Genomic DNA, 25,028 nt, shown 5'->3' on the forward strand with positions numbered 1-25,028 from the left:
TCCCTAGTTTAAAAGCCCCTCTAACTTTGTGGCCATCCTCTCACCCAGTACGGCTGCACCCTCCCCATTTAGGTGCAATCCGTCCCTACCAAAGAGCTGGTGACCGACTGAGAAGTCGGCCCAGTTCTCCAGGAACCTGAAACCCTCCTTACTACACCAGCTCCTCAGCCACTCGTTAACTTCCCTAATCTCCCGCTGCCTCTCTGGTGTGGCTCGAGGTACCGGTAGTATTTCGGAAAATACTACCTTGGAGGTCCTAGTCCTCAACTTAGCGCCTAAGTCCCTGAAATCGTTTAGGACTCTCCGTCTTCCTCTGCCTATGTCATTGGTACCCACGTGTACCATGACAGCTGGGTCTTCCCCAGCCCCACCCAATAATCTGTTCACCCGATCCGCGATATGCTTGGTAAAAAAAATCGCAATAAGTGTATTTTGATTGGTTTGCGCAAAAGCTATCGCAGCTACTAACTACAGGAAAGATTTGTCATTTTTATTGTTTTTTTTTTAACTAGTGATGGCGGCGATCTGCGATTTTTTTTGTGGGACTGCGACATTGCGGCGGACAGATCGGACCCTTGACTGACATTTTTGACACTTTTGGGGGGACCAGTGACATTACTGCAGTAATCAGTGCTAAAAATATGCACTGTTACTGTAATAATGACACTGGCAGGGAGGGGGTTAACTTTATTGGTGATCGGGGGAGGGGGGGACGTGTGTGGGGGAGGGGGTTGTGTGACACAGACACAGATCGCAGGTTGAGCTATGCTGAATCCTGTAATCTGTGACTGTCTGTCACATAGGAGATCCGCCTGCTTTGTTTACACAAGCGGGCGGATCTCCTCACTCGATCCCCGACGATCGGGGGAAGAGCGGCGGTGATCACCACCTCTCCTCCCCTGGCCCGACTCCCGCTGTGTCTGAATACAGCGGGAGCGAGCCTCCGGCGGCGCGCGCGCGCCGCCCACAAGGGTTGGAGGTCTACGTCGCTGGACGGAATCGAGCCACTTTGCCGCAGTACGCTCCATGTGAGTGGTCGGCAAGTGGTTAACCTGCAATCATCTTGCATCTTGTGTGTGTGTGTGTGTGTGTACAGTATGTTTGTGTATTGTGTGTATTATATGTGTGTGAAACTGACAATAGGTAACTCAAGCGCAAATAGGAGAGCAACAAGCAGTTAAAAAGATCTGCGGGGCAGCCTAAAAAATCCTCCAAAAGCAGCACAAATCACTGTGGCCAATTTGCCCCCGTTCACATCGGCACAATCTGACATGTCCAATTGCATGCCAAACCGCAGCCTATTGCCGGCAACAGCAATGTCCCAATCGCTGCGATGCCAACTTTGCGGCACCGCACCGATTTCCAAAAGTAGTTCCTGACATTTTTACAGTGCGGAGGGCACGGGGGGCGGGGGGGTTCATTGGGAGGGGGCCCTGCCAGGTAGGCTGTATGGGGCCCTGTGATTTTCTATTCTAACAGCAGCCCTGGCTAGAGGACTTGGCTCACAATTGGCATTCCAATCCCCCCCAAAGGTCCTCATTAGGCAGTGCCAGGACAAGGTAGTCTAAAGCCCCGGGCGAACATGCCAGACTGAAAAGATGTAAGAGTATTACACTCACTGGCCACTTTATTAGGTATACCTGTTTAATTGCTTGGTTGCTAATCAGCCAATCACATTGCAGCAACTCAATGCATTTAGGCAGAATGGAGAAGAAAGGGCTTTTAAGTGACTTTGAATGTGGCATGGTTGTTGGTGTCAGACAAGCTGGTCTGGGGGATTTGGAAAAACGGCTGATCTCCTGCAATTTTCACATACAACCAGAGAATGGTGGGAAAAAGAGAAAATATCCAGTGAGCGGCAGTTGTGTGGAGGAAAATGCCTTGTTGAGGTCAGAGGAGAATGTGCAGACTGGTTCCAGATGATAGAATGGCTCAAATAACCCCTCGTTACACCCAATGCAGAATACCAACTCTGAATGCACAACACATGGAACCTTGAAGCAGTGGCACACCGGGTGCCTCTCCTGTCAGATAAGAACAGAAGAATGAGGCTACAATTGGCACAGGATCACCAAAATTGGACAATAGAAGATTGGAAAAAACGTTGCCTGGTCTGATGAGTCTGGATTTCAGCTGCGACATTCAGATGGGAGGGTCAGAATTTGGCGCATGGATCCATCCTGCCTTGTATCACCGGTACAGGCTGGTGGTGGTGGTGTAATGGTGTGGGGGATATTTTCTTGGCACACTTTGGTCCCCTTAGTACCAATTGAGCATCATTCAAATGCCACGGCCTACCTGAGTATTGTTGCTGACCATGTCCATCCCTTTATGACTACAGTGTCCCCGTCTTCTGATGGCTCCATCCAATCATCTCACCACTGGTTTCTTCACCATGACAATGAGGTCACTGTACTCCAATGGCCTCCACACTCATCAGATCAGGTCACTGTACTCCAATAGCCTCCACACTCACCAGATCTGGTCACTGTCCTCCAATGGCCTCCACACTCACCAGATCCGGTCACTGTACTCCAATGGCCTCCATACTCACCAGATCAGGTCACTGTCCTCCAATGGCCTCCACACTCACCAGATCAAGTCACTGTGCTCCAATGGCCTCCACACTCACCAGATCCGGTCACTTTACTCCAATGGCCTCCACACTCACCAGATCAGGTCACTGTACTCCAATGGCCTCCACACTCACCAGATCGGGTCACTATGCTCCAATGGCCTCCACACTCACCAGATCAGGTCACTGTACTCCAATGGCCTCCACACTCACCAGATCAGGTCACTGTACTCCAATGGCCCCCACACTCACCAGATCAGGTCACTATGCTCCAATGGCCTCCACACTCACCAGATCAGGTCACTATGCTCCAATGGCCTCCACACTCACCAGATCAGGTCACTGTCCTCCAATGGCCTCCACACTCACCAGATCAAGTCACTGTGCTCCAATGGCCTCCACACTCACCAGATCCGGTCACTTTACTCCAATGGCCTCCACACTCACCAGATCAGGTCACTGTACTCCAATGGCCTCCACACTCACCAGATCGGGTCACTATGCTCCAATGGCCTCCACACTCACCAGATCAGGTCACTGTGCTCCAATGGCCTCCACACTCACCAGATCAGGTCACTGTACTCCAATGGCCCCCACACTCACCAGATCAGGTCACTATGCTCCAATGGCCTCCACACTCACCAGATCAGGTCACTATGCTCCAATGGCCTCCACACTCACCAGATCAGGTCACTGTACTCCAATGGCCTCCACACTCACCAGATCAGGTCACTGTGCTCCAATGGCCTCCACACTCACCAGATCAGGTCACTATGCTCCAATGGCCTCCACACTCACCAGATCAGGTCACTGTGCTCCTATGGCCTCCACACTCACCAGATCCGGTCACTGTATTCCAATGGCCTCCACACTCACCAGATCTGGTCACTATGCTCCTATGGCCTCCACACTCACCAGATCAGGTCACTGTACTCCAATGGCCTCCACATTTACCACATCTCATCCAATAGAGCACCTTTGAGATGTGGTGGAATGGGAGATTAGCATCATGGATGTGCAGCCGACAAATCTGCAGCAACTGTGTGATGTTATCATTGCATAGATCCCCTTTAGAGCAGGATCCCCATATATCTCCCTTTAGGGCAGGCTAGGGCAGGTCCCCCATAGATCCTCCTTTACAGCAGGCCAGGGTGAGGTGAGGTCCCCTATATAGATCCCCTCTTACAGCAGGCCAGGGTCCTCCCCCAGACAGTCCCTATCAGTCTCCGCACCGACAGGATTGGGTTCGGGAGCTGAGCAGCCAGGGGCAGAGAGCAGCAGACAGAGAGGCGGCGGCCATGGCGGAAGCACTGCATGAGGGTGATTAGGGTGTGCCTAGGCACACCCAGCACACCCCGTGCGCATGCCTATGAGTAGGGCTGCACAATATTGCCCCCCATCAATGTAGCGACCAGCATGCCCCCCCATCAATTGACAATGTAGTAACCAGCGTACCAACCCATCAATGTAGTGACCAGCGTACCAACCCATCAATGTAGTGACCAGCATGATTGCCAACCTATCAATGTAGTGACCAGCGTGCTGTGTCCCCTTCAATCATGCAGAGACCAGAGAGAGACTTACCTAAGGTTACAGGTAGAAGAAGTGAACGAGAGGGCCCCTGTGTAGCTAGTTCTCTGTGACTGTCTGTGACTGAGCGCGGTGAGCAGCAGTGGCGCCGTGATTCGCTGCCCAGCTAACCAATCACGCGTGCCTGCACACCTGATTAGCAGCACAGCGAACCACTCACCGTGAGTAGCGGTACAGCGAACCAATCAGGTGTGTAGGCACGCGTGATTGGTTAGCTGTGCAGCGAATCACGGCGCCGCTCCTGCTCAGCTCACCGCACTCAGTCAGAGTCACAGAGAACAAGCTACACAGGGGCCCTCTCGTTCAGGTTCAGCTATGCTATGTAATGTTATACGCATAAGCGAGCGTGAGCGGCAGGGGCATTGCTAGGTGGTAAAAAGACCAGGGGCTGCAGCCCGAAGGTAAATTTGATAACCCCTCCCACAAGTCCCGCCCAAGATCCACCCAATACCCGCCCCCTCACCCCTGCCCAATGCCCCACCATAAAATGACTCACCCTTCGCAGCTATAACAGTCACAGATGTTGGATGAGAAGCCCTGACCTCACAAATGTGCTTCTGGAAGAATAGAATCAGAATAGTCAGGGAGGGAGAGAGGGATAAAGAGAGAGAGGGAGAGAGGGAGAGAGCGGGAAAGAGGGAGAGAGAGGGGGGTAGGGAGGGATAGAAGGAGAGGGAGGGAGAGAGAGGAATAGAAGGAGAGAGGGATACAGGGATAGAAGAAGAGAGAGAGGTAGTGAGAGAGGGGGAGGGGGGTAGTAGTGAGAGAGGGGGGAGGGGGGAAGTGGTGAGAGAGGGGTAGGGGGGTAGTAGTGAGAGAGGGGTAGGGGGGTAGTAGTGAGAGAGGGGTAGGGGGGTAGTAGTGAGAGAGGGGGAGGGGGGTAGTAGTGAGAGAGGGGGGAGGGGGGAAGTGGTGAGAGAGGGGTAGGGGGGTAGTAGTGAGAGAGGGGTAGGGGGGTAGTAGTGAGAGAGGGGTAGGGGGGTAGTAGTGAGAGAGGGGGGAGGGGGTAGTAGTGAGAGAGGGGGGAGGGGGGTAGTGGTGAGAGAGGGGGAGGGGGGTAGTGGTGAATGAGGGGGGAGGGGGGTAGTTGTGAGAGAGGGGGGTAGTTGTGAGAGAGGGGGAGGGGGGTAGTAGTGAGAGAGGGGGGTAGTGGTGAGAGAGGGGGAGGGGGGTAGTAGTGAGAGAGGGGGAGGGGGGTAGTAGTGAGAGAGGGGGGTAGTGGTGAGAGAGGGGGGGGTAGTGGTGAGAGAGGGGGAGGGGGGAAGTGGTGAGAGAGGGGGGTAGTACTGAGAGAGGGGGGAGGGGGTAGTAGTGAGAGAGGGGGGAAGTGGTGAGAGAGGGGGGTAGTGGGGGAGGGGGGAAGTGGTGAGAGAGGGGGGTAGTAGTGAGAGAGGGGGAGGGGGGGTAGTAGTGAGAGAGGGGGAGGGGGGGTAGTAGTGAGAGAGGGGGAGGGGGTAGTAGTGAGAGAGGGGGGTAGTAGTGAGAGAGGGGGAGGGGGGTAGTAGTGAAAGAGGGGGAGGGGGGTAGTAGTGAGAGAGGGGGGAGGGGGGTAGTAGTGAGAGAGGGGGGAGGGGGGTAGTAGTGAGAGAGGGGGGAGGGGGTAGTAGTGAGAGAGGGGGAGGGGGGTAGTAGTGAGAGAGGGGGGAGGGGGGTAGTGGTGAGAGAGGGGGAGGGGGGTAGTAGTGAGAGAGAGGGGGGGTAGTAGTGAGAGAGGGGGAGGGGGGAGGGGGGTAGTAGTGAGAGAGGGGGAGGGGGGTAGTAGTGAGAGAGGGGGGGTAGTAGTGAGAGAGGGGGAGGGGGGAAGTGGTGAGAGAGGGGGGAGGGGGGTAGTAGTGAGAGAGGGGGAGGGGGGTAGTAGTGAGAGAGGGGGGAGGGGGGAGAGTGGGTAGTGGGTGAGAGAGGGGGGTAGTGGTGAGAGAGGGGGGGTAGTGAGAGAGGGGGGAGGGGGTGGTACTGAGAGGGGAGGGGGGTAGTGAGGGGGGGTAGTAGTGAGAGAGAGGGGGTGGTAGTGGGGGGTAGTGGTGAGAGAGAGGGGGGCAGAGCCAGCAACACTTACCAAGTCCAGGAACCGGAGCTGACACCATCCATCCATCCATCCCGCGGCTGAATCCTTCCTGCCCCATCCAGCTTCAGTCAGTTTCTCTCTCTGATGGTGGCAGGGAGGTGGGTGGAGCCAATTTCAGGCGCGGAGGATGAAATGAAAATCCTCCTGGCTCTGAATGCTGGGGGAGGATGGGAAGCTCTGTGTGCCCATACAGCAGCTACAATTGGTCCCGCCCCCTGCCAGCTTCCTTCCCAGCCAGCTTCAGTTTCTCCACGGAGCAAGGGGGCGGAGCCCCGACTCCCGCAAACGGCCCCGCCCACACCCGACATCAATGTCTAAATTTGACAGCTGCAATCACATTGCAGCTGGCCCCCTCCCCCGCCGAATCGACCATTTTATCACTTGCTGTGCTAGTGTGCTGCCTGTTAAAGTGTTGATATGTAGCCCCGAGTTCCCGGTCAAACCCCTCCTGCCCTGAGCAGGGTGGCAACAGGGGTGGCAAAGATTTTGTCTGGGGTGGCAATTGACACCCCAGCTAGCCCTCTGGCTCCGCCACTGGTGTGATAAACCTGTGGCCCCCCAATACCACAGATTGAAGCGGGGTGTTATCTACCTTTTTCCACATACAGTATACTGCGATTCTCTAGAGACTTTTGTCACAGGGTAATTCAAAAACATGATATGCAGAGGAAGAGGCAGACACTTACGCAGGGTGGTAGGGGTAGGGCAGGAGCAGTAGACTGGAGCCAAAGTGTGAAGTTTCAAAAGCCGCGTGCAATTACATCAAAGGACGCACCAGACTTGGTTGAGTGGGTCACTCAGTCTTCCTCTTCTGCACCCTCCTCATCCTCTCTATCTGCACCCTCTTCACTCTCTGCTGTGTGCACCCCTAAAGACACCACCAACACCACCACCACCACCACATACCCTCCGCTTGAGTCACTGGAATTATTTTCCGATCCATCACAAGACATTTGCGATGCGCAGCCATTGTTGGCATCGGATCAGGAAGAGGAGGTAGCAACAGCCGCCACTCATCAGTCTGAAGACAGTACCCAGATCAGCCCAAGGAGGTTGGTCCCCGCTGTTGCTGCCTACTCCGAGACCTCGATTGTTAGTGGTTGGGAGGTGACGTGGATGATGACGATTCTATGGACATCACATGGGTGCCCACCAGAGAGGAAGAGGAGGGAAGTTCAGAGGGAGAGACGGACCAGCAGATAGTGAGGAGAGGCAGGCAGAACTTGCATTGCACAAGAGGTACAAAGCAGACTTCTAATGTATCAGGAGCGAGCCATCAACCATGTACAGTCACATCTGGCGCTCCCAGAATGCCGGCCCTTCTCCTCTCTCTCAAGCTAGCTTTCAGCTGCTGCAGATAGAGCCATAGAGGGGATCAGTTCCAGTAATTGCCCCCCCCCCCCCTCACCTATCACCCTTACTCTGCACCATACAGTTCCCCCTGCTGCCCAGACCAAACTGTGTACCCCCCACCCCCACAGTGCTGCCAGATTCCCACCTCATCTTCCAGCAGCTGTAAGCACACAAAAGGATCCTTCAGGATGGAGAGTGGGAGAAGGGTCCAGTAAATGTCATATTTTCCAGCCTCTTCCTTTCCTGAATGAACACAATGAGTGATCAGTACCGATCACTCACTGTGTTCAGTCATAACTGAAGCATAGTAAACTGTATTTATTTGGGGGGCTCTGTCAGGTTGGATGTATAGTGCCCTGTGGTTTCTAACTGCATCCCTGCCTGCAGCTGTACATAATTTCACTTTGTGACCGACCCATTGTAGCTTTACTGCCATAGGGCCACTGCTCTGTGAAAAATCATGTGTATATATATATATATGCGATTCTGCTCTTCCGGGTAGGGGCTGTGCACACAGCTCCACTTCTGCTGTTTTTAGTCACTGCACAAGCCGATCACATACTTGCCAACTGTCCCTTTTTTCCTGGGACAGTCCCTGCATATAGGAGCCTGTCCCAGGCAATTTATATTGTCCCTGGAAGCGCCTGTTAATCGGGCTGTCCATAAATGTTACGCAGAAGTAGTGCAGTTGAATGGGAGAATTATTCCAACTCTGCTACTGTAATGAAACTTGAAATTCCCTTTTTAATTTCCTGTAACTCTCTCTATATTGAGTAGACTCTATAATCTGATAAGTAGGCGGAGATTAATTATGCAGAGTGGGCGGAGCTTCAAGGAAGTGGGTGTGGTAATTGATAGCTGTGCTGCAAAGTGTCCCTGGACATTGTTTTTAAATGTTGGCAATTATGCGATCAGCGGGTGCCGGCTAATGGATGTCCGCCAGCACCTGCTGATCAGCGAGGACACAGACTGGACGGAGCTCGGCATATATAAATAAGGCAGAGCTTTGTCCTGTCAGCGGGGATGGGATGGATTTTGTTTCCCTGCAAAGCACATCCCTTAGTAAAAGCAGCACACAGTACACATAAACACCAGCTAGGCACACATTTTACCCTTTGATCGACCTAGATGTTAACCCCTTCCCAGCCAGTGTCATTAGTACAGTGACAGTGCATATTTTTAGCACCGATCACTGTACTAATGTCTCTGGTTTCCATAAAGTGTCATAAAGTTCCCATAAAGTGTCAAAAGTGTCAGTTAGTGTCAGATAGCAGTCCTGCTATAAGTCGCTGATTGCCACCATTACTAGTATAAAATTTTTTTTAAAAAAAATTCCAGTATATATCCCATAGTTTGTAGGTGCTAAAACTGTTGCGCAAACCAATCAATATACGGTAATTGACATTTTTTTTTTCCCAAAAAATCTTTATTTAGTAACTGTGCACATAAGGCACACAGGAACAAACAATGATTTCTTCAGAATAACAAAAGATAGAGAGAGGCCATTGTATAAACTTTCTCTTCCATCCTGTGCGGAGTGATAGGTTCCCAGTGCTGTACACATAACCAGTTCCAGTGGTAAAAGGAAAATACTGGTATTATTGGAGCCAATCTGAGACTCTCAGCTGTGAACTAGAGAGTAGAGGTCGGGACACCTTTCACTATTGGAGTAGTCCAGCATCCCCATCCCTAGGGACAAAAAGTAGAGGTCGGGGCACCTTTCGCTATTGGAGTAGTCCAGCATCCCCATCCCTAGGGACAAAAAGTAGAGGTCGGGGCACCTTTCGCTATTGGAGTAGTCCAGCATCCCCATCCCTAGGGACAAAAAGTAGAGGTCGGGGCACCTTTCGCTATTGGAGTAGTCCAGCATCCCACTCCGGGACAAAGACCAACCCATAGTGCCTTTAACCACTTTACCCCCAGCCCTATTTCGGACACTTTTTGTTCACAAGTTAAAACCAGTATTTTTTCCTAGAAAACTACTTAGAACCCCCAAACATTATATATATTTTTTAGCAAAGACTCTGGAGAATAAAATGTCGGTCATTGCAAAATTTTTTGTCACGCGGTATTTGCGCAGCGGTCTTTAAAACGCCATTTTTTTGGAAAAAATTTGAAAAATCACATTTCACTGCATTTAAAAAATACTAAACAGTAAAGTTAGCCCATTTTTTTGTATATTGTGAAAGATGATGTCACGCCGAGTAAATAGATACCCAACATGTTACGGTTTAAAATTGCGCCCCCCCCGTGGGATGGCAACAAACTACGGTCAATAGAGATCTCAATCTGCGACGCTTTAAATTTATTTAACGGTTACCAGTTTAGAGTTGTAGCTCTTTTTTTTAAAATTATTGCCCACGCTCTGGCGATCGCGGCGATACCTCACATGTGTGGTTTGAACAGCGATTTCATTTGCGGCTCGACTTGCGTATACGTTTTTTTTTGTGCGCGAGCTAACGGTGACGGGGGCGGCTACATTTTTTTTTTTTCCTATTTATTTTTCTTTTTTTTTAACTTTATTACAGGTTTTTTAAAAAAAAAAAAAATCTGATCACTTTTATTGCTGTCACAAGCAATGTAAACATCCCTTGTGACACCAATATGCAGTGACAGGTACTCTTTATGGAGGGATCGAGGGTCTAAAAGACCCCAAACCCCTCCACTACACTTCCCTGTATGCAAAACGCCGAAAACGGCATTTTTGCATACAGCCGTTTTTCAAATCTGCCGCCTTTTGCAGCACAGTAACCCGGATGTGACGTCATGGACGCCGCCTCCGGGTTACGTCATCGGAGCCCCGATTGATGCCGTTTCCGGCATTCATCGGGACTCCATCCAGCCGGCGGACGCGCCGGCTGGGTGCTCGGGGCTCCCGGTGGGACGGGAGCCCCGAGCAAAGCCGCGGAAGGCGGCGGGAGGGGGGGGGACGTCCCCTCCCGCCCCCCCGGGTAACGATCGAGCGGCTCCCGAGCCGCAGCGATCATTACCGACGGTAAGCTGACCGTCGGCTTCAAACAACGGTACCGGGATGATGCCTCTAGCTAGAGGCATCATCCCGGTATAACCACTCAAAGTCAACCGACGTAGGTCTACGTGGCTGGTCGTTAAGTGGTTAAAGGTGCAGTGAGGTGAGCGGCCACTGCACCTATAGATTGTCACAGCTCACTCCGGATCACAGCACTGGATATCCACTTGATTTCTCTATAGGATCACTAACTGTCACTTTTAATTTATGCACGGATGAACTTTATCCTATCACCACACCTATTTTATATATATATTTTTTCTTTTGCACAAGGATTATTTATTGCACAAGACTCTATGATAATTTATATATAGATGGATTATTGACTGCACAGAGAATTTTATTTATTTAATCATCACCTACTGGATTTTTTTTTATGCACCTTGACTACTGTACACTGAATTATTAATTTTTATCTATAAGATTGTGTGTTTTATATCTACATATTAGGGATAGTTTATGAATTTATGATTATCACGCACTGATGAGTATATTTTCACATTTATATTTATATCTTTTTTAGTCCTTTTATCACGTTTGGCATCTTAAATGATACTGTGAGAATTTTAGGTTGATTTATACTATAATTGTGAACTAGTGGATTGAGTTTTAGGATTCGCATCATATACGTTTTTACTACAATTGATTGTTTTCTGATCTCTGATTGTTTTATGGGAGGACCCGTCACAAGTCAGATTGATTGAATTTCTTTTAGAAACGGATACACACAGATTTTAAGAATCGGATTGATTTTTAAGAGTTGGATTTTATGCTTTCTACTTACATCTTTATCTTTTATGGATTACCTATTTATCCTGATTACTGACATATATTTATGGTGACTTTCGTTACATTTATTTGCGGGGGGTCCCGCTGCGATTCACACATTGGTTGGCTTGATCTGAGCCTTCTTTGAGATTTTTTCTATTTGCGCCGACTCACTGTGAAGTTGATAATGTACGGTAATTGACATTTTTTTTTTTTTTCCCAAAAATCTTTATTTAGTAACTGTGCACATAAGAAAAGAGGATTACAACAGTTGGACCATTCCGATCAACATTCTCGGTGATCCAATAAAAATTAGAATAAAGGTTGAACATGAAACATAACATTGTGACAATGTATTTATAGCAAACATAACATGAATCTTGGGAATAGGGGTAGGATACATTGTAGAAACATGAGCACAAAAATAAAAAAACTGTGAGTACTTTACTAGTCATATACCATTAATACACAGAGATTGTCTTTTCACTGAAGTCGTATTGTTGAGCGGATGGAGTGATATACTGAAAACTGTGATAGAGATAGGGAGGGGACACAGCATGGTCCCTAGAGATGGAAGGGAAGTGGTGAGGAGAGTAAAAATAGGGGGGGGGGGGGGGGGGGAGAGAAATTTAAGAGACAAACTTGTATGCTAGGGTTACATAAAAGTTTAGCAGATGTTTTAGCAGAATTTTGTTTTTTTTTGTTAGATATTATTGTTTTATAGCAGAAAATTGTCAGTTTTATTTATTTGTTTATAGCACATAACATAAAAACCCAGTGCTGATCAAATAACACTAAGGCTCCGTTCCCATGTCAGCGTATGGATCGCGGGCAGAACCGCCGCGGTTCCGCCCGCGATCCGGAGATTATTGCAAATCGCGGGACGCCTGTGCGTTGCCCGCTGATTTGCAATAGCCCCCCAAACGCTGAGCGATGTTGCCGCGATTCCCGCCTGCCGAATCGCGGTAACATCGCTCTTGTACTTTTTTGGGCGTAATGCATCCCGCGTTTTTTTTTTTGCGCGATGTTACCGCGATTCGGCAGGCGGAAATCGCGGCAACATCGCTCAGCATTTGGGGGGCTATTGCAAATCAACGGGCAACGCACAGGCGTCCCGCGATTTGCAATAATCTCCGGATCGCGGGCGGAACCGCGGCGGTTCTGCCCGCGATCCATACGCTGACATGTGAACGGAGCCTAAGGCTGCATTCACACCTGAGCGTAGCAGTTTCGCGCGTTTTTACCGTGATTTTACCACGATTTACAGGCGTTTTTTGTGCAGGCGTTTTTAGATTGAATAGAGATCAATGGAAAACGCCTGTAATCTGCCCAAAAAGAAGCTCATGTACTTTTTTGAGCATTGGGCGTTTTGCTCACAGCGTCAAAACGCTCACATGTGAACAGGGGCCATTGAAATGAATAGGATTTTTCTTGTTGGGTGTTTTGAGAGCTGATCCTAGAGCAGAAAAACTCCCCAAAAATGCCCCAAAACGCCTACATGTAAACGGAGCCTAAAAAAAAAGCTCTATTTCTTGGAAAAAAATAAAAATAAATGTTATTTAGGTACAGCGTTACACGACCACGCAATTGTCAGTTAAAGTAACGCAGTGCCATATAGCAAAAAATGGCCTGGCCATAAAGGGGGGGGCGGGGTGGTAAATATTCTGGAAGGCAAGTGGTTATTAATATTATTATTATTGTTTTCTAATAATATTTGTAATAATAATATATAAACAAGCAAAAAATTGGGGGAGCAAACCCTGAACATGTATTTCTAAAGCCGGTGCAGCTATGAACCAAGCGACATGCATATTAAAAAAGAATAGCGCACACATGCAAAAGAAATGACTATCAAATATGAAGACAATCCATACATAAAAATGGGGATTTAGTCCCACCATATGGCCATATCGTGCTGAAGCCCACCACTACGTCAAAGTACCCCATTATCAGTGGGTCCTACACTATCCATAAAAAAGGATGAATGCAGCCTCTCTAACCCTTGGAGATAACACTCCTTGCTGGGAGAGATGTGCTAATGCACTACAAGGGACTCCTCCTATATCTCCCCCAACTTTTTGCTTGTTTGTTATGTATTCGGTCTGACCAGACTTCTGAGGTTGAGCACCCCACCCCCCACACACACCTGTACTCTATCAGTGTCCACTATCAAGTAGATATAGGAGGAGCCCCTTGTAGTGCAGTAGCACATCTCTCCCAGCAAGGAGTGTTGTCTCCAAGGGTTAGAGAGGCTGGATTCACCCCTTTTTTATGGATAGTGTAGGACCCACTGATAATGGGGTACTTTGACGTAGTGGTGGGCTTGAGCACGATATGGCCATATGGTGGGACCAAATCCCCATTTTTATTTATGGATTGTCTTCATATTTGATAGCCATTTCGTTTGCATGTGTGCGCTATTCTTTTTTAATAATAATAATAATATATATATAAATATATAATTATTCAGAATCTGAAGTAAGAAGACCACATATGTGCCAAGATACTGGGATTGAAATAAACTTTTGAAAAAATAAATAAATAAATAAATAAACCTTTTGGTGTGCAAAGGGGTTCAGAAGTGATTACTGAGGAATACAGCGGCACAGGTCCAAACTTTAAACTATGTCCTGGCCAAGAGCATTTTGATTTCCCCCGGTTATTAAGGGGTTAGAGAATCTGGGGTCGAACTCGTATGGAAAATTCCCAGCTAGGACCTTATACGGTAAACACAATGAGCACGTGGTGTGCACAGTTCTTTACAGCCCACTTCCTAGTTTACAGCTGTGCATTGTGTTGACATATTAACCACTTGCCGACTGCCTAACGACAATTTACGTCAGCCCCTCACAGGCAAAGTGACGTAGATCTACATCGCTAGCCTGTGAGGCTCTAAGGAGCGAGCGCGCGCCGCCGGAGGCGCGCTCCCGCTCCCACTCGTTCAGGGACCCCCCCCATGCGAGTGACCGGCGGACCCGATGTCTGCTGGTCACTCGCGATCATCGGTTACATCGGGAGAAAGGCAGGCGGCTAATGTAAACAAAGCCGCCTGTCATTCTCCCCTGTGTAACAGCAGAGATCATACGGTCCTGCTATGTAGGACTGTAAATCTGTGCTGTTGCATAACAAGCCACATCCAATCACAGTAAGAAGCACGCCCCTAGGGACACACTTAACCCCTCCCTCTCAAGTAAAGTTAACCCCTTCCCTGCCAGTGTCATTATTACAGTAACAGTGCATATTTTTAGCACTGATTACTGCAGTAATGTCACTGGTACCCCCAAAAGTGTCAAAAATGTCAGTCAAGGGTCCGATCTGTCCGCCGCAATGTCACAGTCCCGCAAAAAAATTGCAGATCGCCGCCATTACTAGTTAAAAAAAAAAAACAATAAAAATGACAGAAATCTTTCCCTTTGTTAGTAAACGCAATAACTTTTGCGCAAACCAATCAAAATACGCTTTTTGCGATTTTTTTTTTACCAAACATATGTAGCAGAAAACAAATTGGCCAAAAATGTTGAAAAATGTTGATTATTACATTTTTTTTGGGGGGGGGGGGGATTTCATATAAAAAAATGTGAAAAATATTGTTATTTTTACAAAATTGTCACTCTTTTTTTGTTTATAGCGCATGATCAAAAAATCGCAGAGGTGATCAAATACCACCAAAAGAAAGCTCTGTTTGTGGGGAAAAAAACATCAAATTATTTTGGGTACAGCATCGCACGACCGAGCAATTGTCCGTTAAAGTCACGCAGTGCCGAATCGCAAAATAGGCCCTGGTCAGGAAGAGGGTATCTTAAGTGGTTAACCTGCAATCATCTTGCATTGTGTGTGGGTACAGTAGGTTTGTGTATTGTGTGTATTATATGTGTGTGAAACTGACAAGCGCAAATAGGAGAGCAACAAGCAGTTAAAAAGATCTGTGGGGCAGCCTAAAAAATCCTCCAAAAGCAGCAAAGATCACTGTGGACTATTCGCCCCCGTTCACATCGGCGCAATTTGACATGTCCAATTGCATGCCAAATCGCAGCCTATTGCCGGCAACAGCAATATACCAATCGTTGCGATGCCAACTTTGCGGCTCCACACTGATTTCCAAAAAATAGTTTTGGCGAGTTTCAGCTGAACTCACATGATTTTAACCCCGCCCTCAGTGTGAACGAGGGCTTGCTGTGTTGTGTGTGAGCTTCTCAGAAATTGCCTGTTTGCAGACAATGAGATGACATCAGCCCTGCAGGTGTCTAAGCCCCACCATCCCCATCACTCCCTCCTTTACGCCCTCCTGATCATTTCTTCCCTCCTTTCTGCCCTCCTGATCACTTCTTCCCATCCCTACCTCGTGATCACTCCATACTCCAGACCTCCCCTTCATTCCTCCAGTCTGTGCAATCCCTGAGGTTGCATCAACAGCACTTGTGGATGTCTCTGCAGAGTCTCCTCCATTCCTGCACCATGAAGACCCCACTGATCCTCCTGATATCTCTGACCACCCTCTACACAGCTACAGGTGAGAGCTACCAGTGTGGAGGGGAGGGGGCACTGCCTGGTGTGCTGGAACAATTACCTCTATGTTAGGGAGCAATCATCTCCATGTTATGGAGCAATCATCTCTGTTTAGGGAGCAATCATCTCTATGTTAGGGAGAAATAATTTCTATGTTGGGGGCAATCATCTCTATGTTGGGGGCAATCATCTCTATGTTGGGGGGGCAATCATCACCATGTTGGGGTCAATCATCTCTATGTTAGGTAGAAATAATTTCTTTGTTGGGGGCAATCATCTCTATGTTGGGGGGCATCATCTCTATGTTGGGGAGCAATCATCTCTATGTTGGGGGCAATCAGCTCTATGTTGGGGAGCAATAATCTCTATGTTGGGGGCAATCAGCTCTATGTTGGGGAGCAATAATCTCTATGTTGGGGGCAATCATCTCTTTGTTGGGGAGCAATCATCTCTATGTTGGGGAGCAATCATGTCTATGTTGGGGAGCAATCATGTCTATGTTGTGGAGAAATAATTTCTATGTTGGGGGGCAATCATCTCTATGTTAGGGAGAAATAATTTCTATGTTGGGGGCAATCATCTCTATGTTGGGGAGCAGTCATCTCTATGTTGGGAGCAATCATCTCTATGTTGGGGGGCAATCATCTCTATGTTGGGGGGCAGTCATCTCTATGTTAGGGAGAAATAATTTCTATGTTGGGGGCAATCATCTCTATGTTGGGGAGCAGTCATCTCTATGTTGGGAGCAATCACCTCTATGTTGGAAGGCAATCATCTCTATGTTGGGAGCAATTATCTCTATGTTGGGGCGCAATCATCTCTATGTTGGGGAGCAGTCATCTCTATGTTGGGGAGCAGTCATATCTATGTTGGGGGGCAATCATCTCTATGTTGGGGAGCAGTCACCTCTATGTTGGGGGGAAATCATCTCTATGTTGGGAGCAATCATCTCTATGTTGGGGAGCAGTCATCTCTATGTTGGGGGGCAATCATCTCTATGTTGGGGGGCAATCATCTCTATGTTGGGGAGCAGTCATCTCTATGTTGGGGGGGCAATCATCTTTATGTTGGGGCGCAATCATCTGTGTTTGGGGGCAATCCTCTCTATGTTGGGGAGCAGTCCTCTCTATGTTAGGAAGAAATAATTTCTATGTTGGGGGGCAATCATCTCTATGTTGGGGGGGGCAATCATCTCTATGTTGGGGGAGCAGTCATCTCTATGTTGGAGGGCAATCATCTCTATTATGGGGAGCAGTCATCTCTATGTTGGGGGGCAATCATCTCTATGTTGGGGGGCAATCATCTCTATGTTGGGGAGCAATCATCTGTGTTTGGGGGCAATCCTCTCGATGTTGGGGAGCAGTCCTCTCTATGTTGGGAAGAAATAATTTCTATGTTGGGGGGGGGGCAATCATCTCTATGTTGGGGGAGCAGTCATCTCTATGTTGGGGAGCAATCATCTCTATGTTGGGGAGAAATAATTTCTATGTTGGGGAGCAGTCCTCTCTATGTTGGGGAGCAATCATCTCTATGTTGGGAAGAAATCATTTCTATGTTGGGGGGGCAATCCTCTCTATGTTGGGGAGCAGTCCTCTCTATGTTGGGGAGCAATCATCTCTATGTTGGGAAGAAATCATTTCTATGTTGGGGGGGCAATCATCTCTATGTTGGGGAGCAATCATCTCTATGTTGGGAGCAATCATCTCTATGTTGGGAAGAAATCATTTCTATGTTGGGGGGGGCAATCCTCTCTATGTTGGGGAGCAGTCCTCTCTATGTTGGGGAGCAATCATCTCTATGTTGGGAAGAAATAATTTCTATGTTGGGGGGGCAATCATCTCTATGTTGGGGAGCAGTCCTCTCTATGTTGGGGAGCAATCATCTCTATGTTGGGAAGAAATCATTTCTATGTTGGGGGGGCAATCATCTCTATGTTGGGGAGCAATCATTTCTATGTTGGGGGCAATCATCTCCATATTGGGGTTCTCTGGGGTAGGGGGAGATACTTGCTGCTGACTGTTGTGTTTTAGTAAATACAGGGAAATGCAGCAACAGGCAAATGCAGCAACGTATCAGGTTGTCCTACAACTTTAGGAAGTCAGAGCATGTTTGCAGCAGTGCTGTATCCTGGCCTAGGGGGGGCAGCAAAAAAAATATTTCATTATTTGTAAAATGACTATGGACTTCCTATTTATTATACAAGTAAGTGAAATAATCCTATAATTACAATCAGTGGCAGCAAACACAAGTCCCAATATCCTAAAAGAGTAATCCTTCTAATCCCGTGACATAAGGCTATACTAATGGGCACTGATAAGGCTGCACTGGTGGCCCCTGATGAGGCCACAGATATGCTGCACTGATGGGCAGTAAAGAGGAGGCACTGATGAGGCTGAACTTATGGGAACTGATGAAGCTATGCTGAAGGGCACTGATAGACTGTGGTTATGGTCTGTGGTTTACAGATGACAGGGTGGGTCATAAACAGGAAAGGGTGTGGCCTTTACAGGAAGTTGGATAAAATACGACTAAACTAAAACAATTCAGATGACTAAAACACGACTAAAACTAAAATGCCATTTTAGTGAAAAGATTATGACTAAAACTAAATCGAAAATTGACCTCAAAATTAACACTCCTGCTGGCTGTTTCTAAATCGGCAACAGAATTCCATCCAGAGCCTGGAATAATCGCATATTAAAGTTTAAACATGTATTGCACCACCGCATAAGTAAGGGGAATCTACTGAGCTGCGGAAAGAGAAACAATTAAAAAAAAGGCTTTTCTTATTTTTTTTTTTCTTAACCACTTGCCGACCGCCGCACGACTATCTACGTCGGCAGTCAGCCCCTCACAGGCAAAGTGACGTAGGGCTACGTCACTAGCTTGTGAGGGTCTAGGGAGCGAGCGCGCGCCCCCGGAGGCGCGCTCCCGCTCCCGAGTGGTCACGGACCCCCCCGCGCGTGTGACCGGCGGACCCGATGTCCGCCGGCCACTCTGCGATCGGCGGGGGAGAGGGAGAAAGTCAGGCAGCTTGTGTAAACAAGCTGCCTGTCATTCTCCTCGCTGTATGAGAGCTGATCATCTGGATCTACTATGTAGATCCGTTGATCACTCTGCATACAGCTGAAGCCCCAGCCAATCACAGTTAGAATCACGCCCCTAGGGACACACACAGCCCCTCCCTCTCAAATAAAGTTAACCCCTTCACTACCAGTGTATTTTTACAGTAACAGTGCATATGTATAGCACTGATTACTGTAGAAATGTCACTGGTAACCCCAAAAGTGTCAAAAATGTCAGTCAAGGGTCCGATCTGTCCGCCGCAATGTCGCAGTACCGCAAAAAAAATCGCAGATCGCCGCCATTACGCGTTAAAAAAAAAAACAACAAAAATGACAAAAATCTTTCCCTTAGTTAGTAAACACAATAACTTTTGCGCAAACCAATCAAAATACGCTTTTTGCGATTTTTTTTTACCAAACATAGGTAGCATAAAACAAATTGGCCGAAAATTTTAAAAAATTTTGATTTTTACATTTTTTTTGGGGGGAATTTCATATAAAAAAAAGGGAAAAATATTGCTATTTTTGCAAAATGGACGCTCTTTTTTTGTTTATAGCGCGTGATCAAAAAATCACACAGGTGATCAAATACCGCCAAAAGAAAGCTCTGTTTGTGGGAAAAAAAGGACGCCAAATTCGTTTAGGTACAGCGTCGCACGACCGCGCAATTCTCCGTTAAAGTCACGCAGTGCCGAATCGCAAAATACCCTCTGGTCGGAATGGGGGTAAAATCTTCCGGGGCTTAAGTGGTTAATAATGAATGTTGGTAATATATTCAGGTAATATGTGCAATGGCATTACAGCCAATAGAGATTACAGTTTTTTGTATTTTAAAATTGCACTTCTATTTGTCAAAAAGCAGCATTTTTGTTTGTTTTTGAAACTTTGTTTTATTTATAAAGACGTTTTATATCACAATGGCCAAATCTGTGTCTGTAGTGCGTGATCAACCAATAATACCAGAAGAAATAATCACATATTATTCTTTTTCTTTTCTTTTTTTTTTTTTTTACTCCAGGAGTTTATCATTCGTTTGGAAATTCTAGAGAAATGTTTAAATAATGCATTACAATTTACCTAAACCCAACCCGATTTGTAGTTGACTAAAATGTGTTGGCGATTTTAGTCAACTAAAATATGACAAAAACTAAAACAATTCAGAAGACTAAAATATGACTAAAAATTAAAATTGCATTTTAGTCAAAAGACTAAAATACGGCAAAAACTATTTTGCATTTTAAAACTAGATTGAAATTTGCTGCTAAAAGTAACACTGTTGCAGACTTGTAGCTCAGCTGTGCTGCTGCAGAAATAAAAATCCCACCATGCTCAGACTGCTAATGCTGGGCCTTGTAGTTCTAAAGTGAAAGAGTCATCGTATAATTGTGTAGTATATTGCAGCATGACTTTGTTGCATCATGGTATTTTAACCACTTGCCGACCGCTCACTGAGCTGGTACTGCGGCAAAGTGTCTCGTTATCGCCTGGCGACGTAGACCTAGGTCACTGGACTCCTCCCCTCACTCGGCGACGCGTGCGCGCCGCCGGAGGCTCGCTCCTGCTGTATTCAGACACAGCGGGAGTCGGGCCAGAGGAGGAGAGGCGGTGATCACCGCTGCTCTTCCCCGATCAGGGAAAGACCGAGGAAATCCTCCAGCTTGTGTAAACAAAGCGGGGGGATCTCCTATGTGACAGACAGGGACAGATTACAGGATTCAGCATAGCTCAACCTGCGATCTGTGTCTGTGTCACACAATCTCCCCCCACACACATCATTAAGCATGAGGCTCACATTTAACCCCTTGATCTCCAACAGTGTTAACCCCTTCCCTGCCAGTGTCATTATTACAGTGACAGTGCATATTTTTAGCACTGATTACGGTAGTAATGTCACTGGTCCCCCCAAAAGTTTCAAAAATATCAGTCAAGGGTCCGATCTGTCCGCCGCAATGTCCCGCAAAAAAAATTGCAGATCGCCGCCATTACTAGTAAAAAAAAATAAACAATAAAAATGACAAATCTTTCCCGTAGTTAGTAGCTGCGATAACTTTTGCGCAAAGCAATCAAAATACGCTTATTGTGATTTTATTTTTACCAAAAATATGTAGCAGAAAACAAATTGGCCTAAAATGTTAAAAAATTTTGATTTATAAATTTTTTTGGGGGGATGTTATATATCAGAATGTAAAAAATATAGTTTTTTTTTTTCAAAATTGTCGTTCTTTTTTTCAAAAAATAAAAATCGCAGAGGTAATCAAATACCACCAAAAGAAAGCTCTATTTGTGGGGAAAAAAAGGACGTAAATTTAATTTGGGTACAGCGTCGCACGACCGCGCAATGGTCCGTTAAAGTAACGCAGTGCCGAATCGCAAAATATAGCCTGGTCAGGAATGGGGTAAAATCTTCCGGTCTTAAAGCGGTTAAAAATACGCTCATTGAGACTTTTTTTGTCAAAGACATGTAGCTAAATACATTTTGGGCTAAATATATGACAAAAATTGAATATATTGGATATTTTTTAATTGTAAAAGTAGAAAATGTCAATTTTTTTGCAAAATTTTCGCTGTTTTTTTATTAATATCGCAAAAAATGAAAAGCGCAGAGGTGATCAAATACCACCAAAAGAAAGCTCTGTTTGTGGGGAAAAAAAGGACGTAAATTTTGTTTGGGTACTGCGTTGCATGACCGCGCAATTGTCAGTTAAATTCGAGCAGTGCCAAGTTGCAAAAAGTGGCCTGGACGTAAAGCAGGAAAATCCTCCGGTGGTAAAGGGGTTAATGGCTGCCTGTGTCAGATGGCTATAGAAGCTTGTGTGTGGTTTCGTCATTGGAATTTCCCTGGAAGTATTATGTAACTCCATGTGCCCAATGATGTCCTGGTGTATGCTGAAAACTGTACATGTCGTCATCACATAAGGTCCCCCCCCCCCCCCAATGCTTTATTTTTACATAGCATCATTGCATCGGCTAAAGCAGTAGAGTGGAGTCAGTTCATCTCTCCCTCCTGCACCCCAATAACTCCGATACTGACCAGTACCAGGATGAGCCCCCTCATTATCCTGCTCATGTTGGTGCTGAAACCCAGTTGGACCGTAGGTAAGAATTTAAATGTAAAATCCCAATAACTGCAATCTATATATAGTGTGAGTGTATCGGCTGCTATGGAGGAACTGCAAGTCCCAGCATTATAGATCTCTTTTCATTATGGTTTACTTTATTTTAGTATCTTTTTTGGGTGGAGGTTCACCAATCCCTCTCTGGATCTGAAAGGTTGTAAATTAGGGGCGGTTGGTGTCACATCGGTGCGCTAAGCTGGCGTCGGACATTTTGTGTTTTGGAAATTGAGTCACTCATCATGTGTTTGCTTTCTTTTTCGCAATTGAGTCAGTGAGGTGGGTGTGGGAAATGAGTCATTTCACTATGTAGTTAGTCAGCGGTTATGGCGTCATTGCAGGATTATGGACTGTCTATGCAGAGTCTGGACCCTATACGTAGAGTAATGGGGGCTCTGCTGTATAAGTTGGGGACACGGTGAAATGGGGTTCCTGGTAAATTCAGGAGAGACTTCGGGTACGGAGGAAAGAAGGGAAAGGGGAGACATAATTTAAATGTTCCAGAACATTATAGGCTCTGAAAAGGGTTTGGGAGGGCAGTATTTTAAATGCCAAGAAGCCTAGATCAAGAACAAGGGGACATGACCTCAAACTAGCAGGAGGAACATTAAAACTAATCTTACAAAGTATAATTTTACAGACAGAGTAGTTGGTGCTCGGAATAGACTTCCAGCAGAGATAGTGAGTCAGTCAGGTTGTGGATAGTGAGGAGGGCTCTATGGAGACTGGGGGTTCTGTAACATGCAGGGGTCCTAGTTAACAGAGAATGGTATTTATAGCACAAAGGGGTTGTAAATTGTATAGGGGTCTCCAAACTTTCTAAAGAAAAGACCAGTTTACTGTCCTTCAGACTTAAGGGAGGGCAGACTGTGCCCAGTGCGAGCAAACCATGCCAGATCTTTGGTATTAGGGGGAGAAATAGTTGGTGTCAATGGGAGGAATAGTGCCCCATTGTTGGTGTCAATGGGAGGAATAGTGCCCCATTGTTGGTGTCAGTGGAAGGAAAAGTGCCCCATTGTTGGTGTCAATGGAAGGAATATTGACCCATTGTTGGTATCAATGGGAGGAATAGTGCCCCATCATTGGTGTCAATGGGAGGAATAGTGCCCCATTGTTGGTGTCAATGGGAGGAATAGTGCCCCATTGTTGGTGTCAATGGGAGGAATAGTGCCCCATCATTGGTGTCAGTGGGAGGAATAGTGTCCCATTGTTGGTGTCAATGGGAGGAATAGTGCCCCATTGTTGGTGTCAATGGAAGGAATAGTGCCCTATTGTTGGTGTCAATGGGAGGAATAATGCCCCATTGTTGGTGTCAATGGCAGGAATAGTGCCCCATTGTTGGTGTCAATAGCAGGAATAGTGCCCCATTGTTGGTGTCAATGGGAGGAATAGTGCCCCATTGTTGGTGTCAATGGGAGGAATAGTGCCCCATTGTTGGTGTCAATGGGAGGAATAGTGCCCCATTGTTGGTGTCAATGGGAGGAATAGTGCCCCATTGTTGGTGTCAACGGGAGGAATAGTGCCCCATTGTTGGTGTGAGTGGGAGGAATAATGCCCCATTGTTGGTGTCAGTGAAAGGAATAGTGCCCCATTGTTGGTGTCAGTGAAAGAAATAGTGCCCCATTTTTGGTGTCAATGGGAGGAATAGTGCCCCATTGTTGGTGTCAATGGGAGGAATAATGCCCCATTGCTGGTATCAGTGAAAGGAATAGTGCCCCATTTTTGGTGTCAATGGGAGGAATAGTGCCCCATTTTTGGTGTCAATGGGAGGAATAGTGCCCCATTGTTGGTGTCAATGGGAGGAATAATGCCCCATTGTTGGTGTCAGTGAAAGGAATAGTGCCCCATTTTTGGTGTCAATGGGAGGAATAATGCCCCATTGTTGGTGTCAGTGAAAGGAATAGTGCCCCATTTTTGGTGTCAATGAGAGGAATAGTGCCCCATTTTTGGTGTCAATGGGAGGAATAGTGCCCCATTGTTGGTGTCAATGAGAGGAATAGTGCCCCATTGTTGGTGTCAGTGGAAGGAATAGTGCCCCATCGTTGGTGTCGGTGGGAGGCTGGGAAGGTTTATGTAGTATGAAGGGGTCATAGATAATAGGGAAAAGTTTTTGGAGCACAGAAAGGTTGAAGATATTGCTGCAGGGTTTCTGGATAACAGAGACGTTTCTCAGGTCGCCCATAGACAGAGCGATTTTCTTTTTCTACCACCACGGGTGGAAGATAAGAAAATCATTTGATTTCCCCATCTAGACTGACAGTGTTGATGGGGGAATCCCTCCTGCGGGGCCATTTTATTCTCCCAGTGGGGAGACTTGGGAAGCTGTGGGAACACAGTGATTATTGCGATTGGCTATAATAGACGCAATAATTGCGTGTAAAATCTGAAAGGCTGGTTGTACCCAAGTTTATTGATGAACTTAGGTACATTCAGCCTACCCATACATGATTTGAATCTCGGCCAGTTCCTGCTGAACCAGTTGAGATTTAAAATGCCTATGGCCGGCCTTATGGCTCGTACACACGATCAGATAATCGTACAAAAAAAAAAAATCGATTTTCGAATTGATCACACGATAATCTGATCACACGATAATCTGATCGTTAGTACACAGCTTTCAACAGCCGATCATGACATTTCGTCTAACAAAATCCGAAGGGATGAACGTGAAAACTTGTCGTACAATAGCCTAGCGAACGGCAATAGTTTAATCAGTACAGTATGCGTGCGCTACAAATTGATAGACAAAGACTACGCCTGATCAGAAACCCAAAAATAACCCGGGAAAAGCCTGGCTGCCATTGTTTTCGTTTTGCACTTTCCGATACGTAGCTACGCAACCAGGAAGCTTTTCCAGAATCGTACGAAAAAAAAATCACACGTTTAGTACGCATTGTTGAATTCGATACTAGTATCATGCAAGAAAATGCAAACGATAAGTCGTCCAATTATCTGATCGTGTGTA

The 25,028-nt window shown here is 46.8% G+C and overlaps 1 protein-coding gene across 1 annotated transcript in view; it reads left to right on the top strand.

Moving 5' to 3' along the window:
- LOC309568069 (uncharacterized protein) overlaps window positions 1-25,028 on the top strand; it is a gene marked incomplete at its 5' end in the record, with an annotated part of 109,541 nt that overhangs the window by 7,113 nt on the left and 77,400 nt on the right. The window contains one exon of the mRNA XM_082273639.1: window positions 15,629-15,889. Coding sequence (XP_082129765.1) covers window positions 15,629-15,889 — 261 coding nt within the window. The remainder of the gene's footprint in view (window positions 1-15,628; window positions 15,890-25,028) is intronic.

The sequence above is a fragment of the Pelophylax lessonae genome, assembly GCF_965119305.1.
Source record: "Pelophylax lessonae genome assembly, chromosome: 1".
Taxonomy (NCBI): Eukaryota; Metazoa; Chordata; class Amphibia; order Anura; family Ranidae; genus Pelophylax; species Pelophylax lessonae.